At 41.4% G+C, this 10313-nt stretch overlaps 1 protein-coding gene across 2 annotated transcripts in view; it reads left to right on the top strand.

Annotated features, from left to right (window-relative positions):
* The first annotated feature begins 1371 nt into the window (after nucleotides 1-1371).
* The window catches only part of LOC121927942 (zinc finger protein AEBP2-like), a 12097-nt gene continuing 3155 nt past the window's right edge, over nucleotides 1372-10313 (top strand). Inside the window, exons 1-2 of one of the 2 annotated variants that reach the window (XR_006103399.1) lie at nucleotides 1372-2016; nucleotides 8761-8819. Coding sequence is in view for 1 of the 2 variants with exons in the window: in XM_042462011.1 (XP_042317945.1) it covers nucleotides 1573-2016; nucleotides 8761-8819 (503 nt within the window). In the remaining variant the exon portion in view is untranslated. The remainder of the gene's footprint in view (nucleotides 2017-8760; nucleotides 8820-10313) is intronic. The other variant, XM_042462011.1, reaches the window with a different exon arrangement.

Genomic DNA, 10313 nt, shown 5'->3' with positions numbered 1-10313 from the left:
GATGGATAAAATATCAAACCACTGTGGATACCAAAATCTGTGAAGGCTCAAGTCCCAATAAATACAACATCATAGTAAAATAGTGTCCCTTACATAAAATGGCAAAATCAAGGTTTGCTTTTAGGAATTTATTTTTTAAAAAATATTTTTACACTGTGGAGGCTTTAATCCAAATAAAAAAATATTTGGATACCGAGGGACAACTGTATTTTTTAAGCATTAGTTCAGGGTGACCAGAGGTCCACTTTTCCAGGATATGTCCTCAACTTTCTGACCAGGAGGAATTTCACGTTATCTATTTTGATCATGGCTAAGAATCCTGAATTTACATTTCTGGGAGTGGGTTTATTTTATTTTATTTTGCTTTTCTTTGTTCACGTCCTCTATTTTTTAAATGTCCTCCAATTTGAACATGGCTAAGAATCCCAAATGTACATTTCTAGGCGTGCTTTCAGCTTTTCTTTAGTCATGACCTCCATTTTTCTTGAGTGCCCTCCAATTTTGAGCATGGCTAAGAAGCCTGAATGTACATTTCTAGGAGTGTGCTTAGCTTTTATGGGGTCATGTCCTCCATTTTTAGCATAACTAAAAATAGGAATTTATATTTTATAGAAGGTTTTTTTTAGCTTTTATTCTTGTAATGTCCTTCATTTTCCTTTTTTGAGCTTTTCTTGGGTCAAAGTCCTTCCTTTTTCTCCTTGGGGGTTAGAGGACCTCTGGTCCCCCCTGGGCCCATTTAATCCTATTTATTATTCGGATCTATTTTCGGAAACCAGCCTCAATTCTGAGGGAGACGGTTACACCCTTCTGGGTTTCTTTCCAGGCCAAATTCTCAGGATTGAAAGAAAAAGAAAGAGAGGAGAAGGGAGGGAGGGAAGGAGGGAATAAATCCAAACAGCATTCCTCTTTCTCTTTTCTGGAAACAGAAACTAGGACTGAAAAGACTGAAAGAAAGAAAGAAAGAAAGAAAGAAAAAGGATTGAAATAAAGAGAAAGAAAAGAAAGATTTAAAGAAATTGAAAGAAAGAGAAGGAATAAATCCAAACAGTATTCCTCTCATTTCTGGAAAGAGAAACTAGGATTGAAAGAAAGAAAGATTGAAAGAAAGAGGGAAAAAAGGAACTGAGCAAGAGGGAGGGAATAAATCTGAACAACTCTCTCTTTTCTGGAAAGGACAGAAAGAAAGAAAGAGAGAGAGGGAGGGAGGGGGAATAAACCCAAACAGCATTCCTCTTTCTCATTTCTGGAAACATTAACTAGGACTGAAATAAAGAAAGAGAGAGAGAGAAATCCAAGCATCATTCCTTCTTCCTCCTTTTCCCCTCCAGTTCCTTTGCCTCCTACTAAGTGGAGGAGGAGGAGGAGGAGAAAACTTTGTCATCATGTTGAAGGGATTTTTTAAAAGAAAGAAACCAGAAAGAGACCCAAAAGGGGGAGAGGCTGAGGAGGAACCAGAGCAGAGCCATCCCAGCTTCTCTCCTCCTCTCCCTCTCAGGCAGCCAGAGCAACAGTTGGGCTTTGGAATCAGAACATCCAGAACCAGGAGGAGGAGGAGGAGTCCTCCCAGAAGAGATGGGCTCTGGGAGCAGCAAGGGCCCCAGCAGCAGGCGAGGCCAGGGGGCTGTGGACGGCAGAGGCTCCCCTAGCCCTCCTGGGACTGCGAGCCCCGACGGGGCCCGGGCTGCTTCTCCTCCTTCTCCTCCTCCTCCTCCTCTAGACCCAGAGTTGGAGCTGCTCCTGGGGGAAGTGCTGGAGCAAGTGTTGGAGGGGTCTGGCGGAGGAGGAGGAGGAGGAGGAGAAGGGAGAGGAGAGGAGCAGGAGGAGGACGAAGACAACCAGGAGGACGCCTTGCGGAAGCTTTCCCTCAGCCCCCGCGCCCATCTCCCCTCGCCTTCTCCTCCTCTCCTCCGCCTCGACGCCGGGGACTTGGGATGGCGCCTCCTTCAGGACGGAGTTGGTAGCGGCGGCGGCGGCGGCAGTGGAGGGGCGGAGGGGACTAGGCCCCAGGAGGAGAAAGTAAGGGAGAAGCCTCCATAGATAGCATAGTGTTGTGTTGCTGGGACTGTTGCGCTTGTTGCGTGAACTCAAGGTGCTTCTGTCATTCTACATTACTGCTCTACGCTCTTATAGCGCTGCTATCTTTAACAGCTCTGGATGCTTCCTCGCGTTGCATTGTGGGACTTGCAGTTTAAAGGAGGGGCGTTTAGGATCCTCAGCCACAGAGCGCGTAGGCCTCACTGGACTACAAGCCCCACAATGCAACGGGAAGAGGAGGAGGAGGCAGCCAGAGCAGGGAAAGTGGCAGAGCAGCACTCTAATAAAGAGCATAATGCGGGAATACTGTGGTTTGGTGTTGTGTTGCCTTCAAGGCGTTTCTATGGCGACCCTGTCATAGGGTTTTCTTGGCTTAATGGTTTGCCATTACTATTATTAATATATAATATGTGTAATATATTATATAATATATATTATAATACAATATATATATATATATATATTATAATTATAATATATAATACTATATTATATGATATAATGTATGTATATATAATATAATGTATTATAATATATATAGTTATTACTGTTATTATTAATATAATATTATATAATATATATTATAATACAATATAATATATAGTATAATATATAATACTATAATATATGATATAATAATAATAATAACAATATATATATATTATTATTATTATTATTATTATTATTATGGTTTGCCATTGCTGCCCTCTGAGGCTGAGAGAGTGTGACTTTGTTTGTTTGTTGTTTTTATTTATTTTGCTTCTGTGCTGCCTTTCTCCCAAAAGGAACCCAAGGCAGCTCACAATTTATAAACACATTAAAAAATGTTTTTTTAAAGACAGTTCAAATAACCTAATTAAAAGTTAAAATTTTAAATATATATCTTCCATGGCCGAGTGGGGAGGATTCGAACCCTGGTCTCCCAGAGTTGTGGTCCAACGCTCAAACCATTCACTACTGGCTCTCTCAAAGCACTATTACTGACTGATTTTATTCTATTTTATTTCAAGGATGGGTTTTGAGGTGGAATTCAAGTCTTATGGCCACCCTGCCATGGGGTTTTCTTTCTTGGCAGGTTATTTTGTTGGCAGTTTTGCCATGGATATCCTCTGAGGCTGAGAGAGTGTGCCTTGAAACACAAGGTCAGCCAGTGGATGGCCAGATGTCCTCTAACTGCAAAGGAGGACGAGGCAATGCAAAATGGAGGGCGCTCAAGGAAAATGATGGACATTGCCAAATAAAAAGCTAGACACACTCTTAGAAATATCAGTTCAAGCTTCTTAGTCTTGTTCCAAGCAGAGGATGTTTTGGAATTCCTCCTGGACAGCAGGCTGAAATGGGGGGCGCGTCCTGGGAAAGGAGGATGTCTGAGCACCCTGGTTCAGAGCAGGTTTGCCATGGCCATCCTCTGAGGCTGAGAGAGTGTGGCTTGCCCAAGGTCACCCAGTGGGTTTCAAAGCTGAGCGGGGATTTAAATCCTGGTCTCCCAGAGTCACAGTCCAATGTTCAAACCACTACTCCACGCTGGCTCTAAATAGGCCCTGACGTACGGAGCCCCCATGAATGAGACATCTCCAAGCCCTCCTATCGTGCACTTCTCTGCTTAGGACAGTGCTGCAGGCTCTGGCCTGGCTGAGTCAGGGTCACCAGATGTCCTCCCTGCAAAGGAGGACAAGGACCGTCAAGAATTTGTAGGATATTTAAAATAAAAGCTAAACAACCTAATAGAAATATAAATTCATGCTTCTTAGCCATGCTCAAAATGAATTACATTTTGGAATTCCTCCTGGACAGAAGATTGAACAGAGTACATGTCCTGGGAAAAGAGGACATCTGGCCACCCTGCCCTGATTGACTCTATCCATCTGGCATGTGCTCTTCCTCTCTTTCTACTGCCTTCTACCTTACCTAGCATTTATTGTGAATCTTGCCTTCTCATGATGTGGCCAAAGTACGACAGCCTCAGTTTGGTCATCTTGGCTTCCAAGGAAACTTCTGGCTTGACATGTTTTAGGACCCACTTGTTTGTCTTTTTGGCCATCCATGGTATCCTCAGCCCTCTTCTCCAGCACTACATCTCCAATGAGTTGATTCCTATCTGCTTTCTTCACTGTCCAGCTCTTGCACCCGTACATAGTGATAGGAATGCAATGCCTTGGATGATTCTAACTATATCTTTACTTTTTAGGATCAGATGCCCCTTATTATTGGAAGGAAAGTCCCTTATGTGGGAGCTTCCCTTTATAGGACTGGCAGGTCTCCCTTATTATAGAGATTGTCCCCTATCTGAGGGTTGGAAAGCATTTCTGTTTATGGTTTACATCTCCACTGCAGAATCAATGCAACTTGACACCACTTTAACTGCCATGGCTCAATCCTATGACTACTGATATGTTCTAATTGTTGATGTGTCAGCACATTCTAGAGACCACAAATGATGATTTGGCTACGGATCCCACCATGTTTGCAGCAACTCACTATTGCTACTAACTCAGGGTGATCAGAGGTCTTCCTTTTCCAGGACACATCCTACATTTCAACCTTCTGTCCAGGATGAATTTCAAAACATCCTCCATTTTGAGCATGACTAAGAAGAATGGGTACACAATACACAATCCAGTGCAGTGTAGATGCACCCCAAGATGAGCTATGCATTTGCATCTTTCTTTCAGGGCAGAAGAAATACCTTCTGCTCTTAAGGGTTATTTCTGCATTCTTTCCTCAGTGCAGATGCAACCCTAGAGGCTAGGCTGCTAAAATAGGCCTGGGAAAATCCGGGTTCAGATCCCTGTTCAATCTCTAAACTCAATAGATGACCTTGCGCTTCTCATTGTCTGCCAGTCTACTATACTTTACAGCAGTAATTCCCAAACTTTGTTTTGGACTTCAACTCCCAGAAGCCCCAGGCAGCTTGTCCAACAGTCAGGAATTCTGGGAGCTGAAGTCCAGAGCATCTGGAGGACCAGAGTTTGGGAACCACTGCTTTACAGGGTTTGTTGTAAGGATCAAAATTGTGAGGAGGAGACAGCATTAGTTCTGCAGCCATAAACTGAACAAGATGCCAAAAAAATACCATATTTCTGGATATGTGGATTCCATAAAGATAGAAATGTGCATATCACATAATCTGTGAGGATTAGCAATATATTTCAGAGAACCACATGGGCTATGTTAACTCAAAATCAATACTTTCATTTGCTATTTAGGTAGAACATGAACCTGTTAACAGTTAGTTCTGGGTTGTCAGTTTTGAGCATTTCATGAATATCAACTGTTCTTTATTGCTCTTTGGAAAATCTGGCAACCCTAGTCAGAGACGATGCCAATACTTGCTTGAATCAAGATGTGTGTTGTTTAAGAGTTATTTTTTAACTGGAAAAAATGGTCCAAGTGGAAAAACATGACCAGAAGCAAGAGCGGACGTGCTGTTTCAAAGATCCACCAATCTAGGATGTTCTGGAGAGAGGTTTTGCTGCACAAGGAGTTAGTAACAAGGAAGCATCTTCAAATTAGTCCCCACTCTGCAGCTTTTGTAAGTAAGCAGCATCTATAAATCTGATGTACAGTGAGTCATGATTAAGCCAAACTGTGGCTTAGATTTGTGAAGTGTGCTGCCGATGAAGTTTAAAAAGGCATTCAGATGTTGAGCAAAAGTGTGGAGGCAGGAAGATGATGCCAAATGCATTTTTCATCTGGTTTGTCATTTAGTCTGAGGGAGAAAAATTGTGCAGATGTTGAGCTGAAACACTCAGCAGCCTTATCCACCCTGACTAATGGTGAAGGATGATGGTATTTGTAGTTCAACAACATTTGGACAGCACTACGCTTCCAACCCCTTGTCTGGGGTATAGGGGTATTGACTACAGAACAAATTGCATAGGCAATTGTGGCAATACCTTTGTTAGACCAACTAAAAAAGAAGGTGGTTTCAAAAAGTGGCACAGAAAATATTGTGCCTTTTTGGTTGGCCTGATCAAGATATTTTTCACAATATGGGCTCTGGCTTTAGTAAAGCCTTACTCCAGGCCTGAGCTCTTTGAATCAAAAATGGTTTTAATCTGCAGGGTTCAGTCCTCAGATTAAACTATGCCAGGAGGCCTAAAAGTCAAGCATGATGTCCCAGCTTTGGCTACCAACATAAAGCCTTTTCCCCTATAAAATCATTTTATGGAATTCTTGGATTTGCAGTTTCGGACAAAGTACTTAGAATTCTGTGTCAGGGAGCTCTAGGATGCAGCTTTGGCAGTTAAAGTGGAATCATAATGTTACAGTGCTATAATTGTGTGGTGTGAAAGGGTCCTTAGAAGGGAGGACTCATAAAGTCACACTGCGGCCCTCTAATCAGGAGAGTGAAAGAAGTTCAGTCAGTCCTCTGTATCCACAGATTCTTTATCCACAGATTCAACCATCCACAGCTTGAAAATATTTTTAAAAATATAAATTCCAAAAAGCAAACCCTGATTTTGCTATTTTATGTAAGGGACACTGTTACTGCCCAGTTGTATAAAATGGGATTTGAACATTTAGCGGATACCAAGGGCCCACTGGAGCTTGCCACAGTCAGTTATAGTACCTACTCATCCCCATGTGGATGATTACATTAAGTACAGAGTTGGACCTCAAGCCTTGTGGTCCATTTTAGATCATTCTCAGCATGCACAGCACTTTCAGTTTTTAGGTTGGAAACGAAAAATAAAATAATGCATTACATCCTGTTGGCATTCCTCTACTTTACAGGTTGGAGGAATGGAGGACATTTTGCCATCTCTTTCCACCTCCCACACTATTCGAAAGGGATCCCAATGCCATTAAAAACAACAACAGAAAAAAGAAAGTTCTTGGGAAAGTGACCAGCTCACAAACATTTTTGCTAATTGCATGTCCACGTTTATGGCTTAAATGGATGCACAAAATCACACACACACATTTCTCAGGTTTTGAAAGTTGTGTTCCCGGTCGCGATCCTGACTCATCACAGGGGGCCAGAGTTGTGGCTGTTCACAAGTGTACATTTTTACTGCATTTGGGCAGCTACTGTTATTATAACCATGGTCTGTTTTCATTAGGCAAAAGGAGTAACTTTGTATTTATGAGGCTTGTTTGGGGCTTTACCAACCAGCTGTGGGAAACATTAATCCACCAGTAAGCAATAAGAAAGAAATCTGAGCAAATTTTATTTAGGCCATGGAAATTACCTCTCATTTCTAGTGCTTTGAAGACAGCTTGGTTTTGTTTTAGCTATAGCTTTGTGAAAAGTGCCACCTTGTGGTTGTCTTCCCTTCTTCAGTTTTTGGCTAATCCCTAAAAGAAATAATCTGAATAAACTTTATAGATAGGATGCACCAGGTGTATTTTCTAACAGGTCCTACTGAAGCACCAGATGGCCATCACTTGCTCTGTAATTGCATATGTGGGCTTGGACAGATGTATTGGGTCTCTGTTCACTATGGTGAAGAGTGAATATAAGCACAAAACAGGAGGATGAAGCAAAAGAGAGAGGGAGGATATTATGTTGTCATTGTTGGAGTCGGTTTATTTACATGCTTCTACACAGAATAGTGTCCCCAATAGAATGCTAAAACACATTACTCTGTAACACAGCAGGACAGCACTTTGGGCGAGAATAGAGAGCATGTAGCAAGCATGGTTTGAATGTTGGACTACGATTCTGGAGATCAGGGTTGATTCTCAGCTTGGTCATGAAACCCACTGGGTGACCTTGGGCAAGTCACTCTCTCTCAGGTGAAGGCAATGGCAAACCTTCTCTTAACAAATCTTGCCAAGAAAACCCCATGACAGGTTTGTCCTAGGGTCGCTATAAGTTGGAAGCAGACTTGAAGGTGCACAACAACAACAACAAAGTCCAAGAGATGTTGTTGGGGCTGCAACTCCCATTAGGTGTAGCTGATAATAAGGAATGCTGGTAATTGAAATCCCTGCAGGGCTATACATTCTAGATTAGCGTTCCTTCAACCTTTTAATCTCTTTTTTTCAATCATGGTCTTTTGCAGTATCCCTTGGGATTTCTCATAGAACCCTAGTGTTCCTGGGAACCCTGCTTGAGAACTTTTATTCTAGACTAACAGAAGAGGGAAAGAAGGAGCACCTGAATGTTGAGTTGTATGTAAGGGGGCAGTGCACAATGAATTCATTGTCGCTGTGTACATTACAGAGATGTAACCTTGGACTGTAACTTAATGATGTTTAAGAGATGTTTAAGAGATGGAGAAGCCCACTATAACTGCTGGTAAAGGTCACATGACGTCAAACTAACTGAATTTATAGATTTGTTTTCCATAATCTTTGCCCTGTAAGGTTATAAATGCGGGGGAAGCATTCCCACTCTTTTTAAGCTCCTGTACAGTATATTTGTCTCAGATGGGAAAGTGAATTTGAGAGGGATGGCTGGAGCTGAAGCTTTAAACTTTCCCTACTCCTATATAATGGCACTTGTATGAAAATAAAAAACCTGCTAATCCCAAATCATATGCTACATGTCTAAATAGGTAAACTACACTCACATTTGCACCAGTTTTCTTCATCCCAGTACCTGAAATGCACCATTGGAAGAGTTTCTGTAACCCTCCCTCCACACTTAAAAGTTATCTTTGTAGTTACTGAACTTCATTAGATGAAATTACTATGTGGTTCTGCATTTTACTATGTCCGGTCTACATTTCATCATAGCAGGAGGATTTATTGCTGTTCTATTTATTTGCTTTCCAGCAAGACCTACCCCAGAAAGCAGCAATAGCTACTCCAGAAAGCAGCAACTTTGCCAACCAGTAAGTAACCTTAATTGAGACATTTAATAATTTCAGCAGTGAGTTCTTCTCTTAGTGGCCCTCTTTACAGAAGGCACTTTCACTCCCAGGTTTTCAAAGGCTGCCTGACACAATCCATAATAAATGGAATCCCATTCACAGGACACATTTACAGCACTATTATTTCACTTTAACTGCCATGGTTCCATCCAATGGAATCTTTGGATTTGCAATATTTTATTTTGTATTATTTCAAGTAAGATTAATTGAGAGGCATCTAGATTTCTTAGCCAGAGCACTCCAGTGCATCTGACCAAACTACCAGTCTCAGGATTCCACAGGATGGAACTGTGGCAGCAGTTTAACATGTAATCAGCACTATAATTCTGTAGTGTGAATGGGCCCTGGTTTTTCTTTACAGTATATTGCACATGTGCCTGGAGTAGTACAAGAATTTCAATTTTTTTTTGGAAGGGCCATCTTTTTAATCCCTGAATAGCCTGGCTGGACTGTGCTGTTTTTACCATTGCTCACCTGCTATGCAAATCCATATACTTTGAGGCAAACCACAGTGGGCCCTTGGTTTCTGATGGGATTTGGTTCCAGGACCTCCCATTGATTTTGAAATCCTTGGGTGTTCAAGTCCAGTTATATACAATGGCATAGTAAAATAGTGTCTTTTGTATACAATGACAAAAATCAAGGTTTCCTTTCAGGATTTAAAAATATATATATATTTTCAAACTGTGGATGGTTGAATCCATGGGTGCAGAATCCATGGATATGGAGAGCCAACTGTAATAGAGAATGAATCTAACCAGGACTTTACTTTCTTAATTTAGATTCACCTTCCCCAACCTGGCACCTCCTAGATGTATTGGCCTAAAAACCCCATAATCTTCCACTACTAAGGCTAATGTTGGCTGGGGATGGGAGAAATTTGCAGCCCAGCATAGCTGGTGGGGTACTAGTTTAAGGAAGATCGGTTATAGATTAATGAGTGGCTTTCCTGAGGAAGAATGCTCATATTTGAAATGTGTTGGGAAACAATGAATGTCAACTTGATTATCCATTTTATTACACCCTAGCTGTGTTGTTTTTCATCTTACCAATATGTGGCATTGCCATCCTTTTGCTTCTAAAATCAAAAGACAAAGGTTTAGAATTGCCTTTCAAGTATCCTCTGTGTTGTTTCACTTGCTGGGACTGGGAGGCCTCTCCTGTCACAATACACAGCTTCGTTGATATTTAATTCAAGGGGATCTTTCTGTAATTTAGTTTTAGTATGTTAGCTACTCAGTTTATTAATTTTAACTATGCCCAGTAACAGACTTGGTAATTCCAAATCCAATTTTAACTATGCCCAGTAACTCCTCCACAGGGATTCTGGGGGATTCTAGCAATTCTGGTCTAAAAGGGTAAGGTTTTCTAATCAATACCAAACATATAGACCAGGTTCAGAGGATAGATAGATAGATAGATAGATAGATAGATAGATAGATAGATAGATAGATA

The sequence above is a fragment of the Sceloporus undulatus genome, chromosome 1, assembly GCF_019175285.1.
Source record: "Sceloporus undulatus isolate JIND9_A2432 ecotype Alabama chromosome 1, SceUnd_v1.1, whole genome shotgun sequence".
Classification (NCBI taxonomy): domain Eukaryota; kingdom Metazoa; phylum Chordata; class Lepidosauria; order Squamata; family Phrynosomatidae; genus Sceloporus; species Sceloporus undulatus.
Note: the sequence above shows the minus strand (reverse complement) of the source record. Positions and strands in the feature narration are given on the sequence as shown.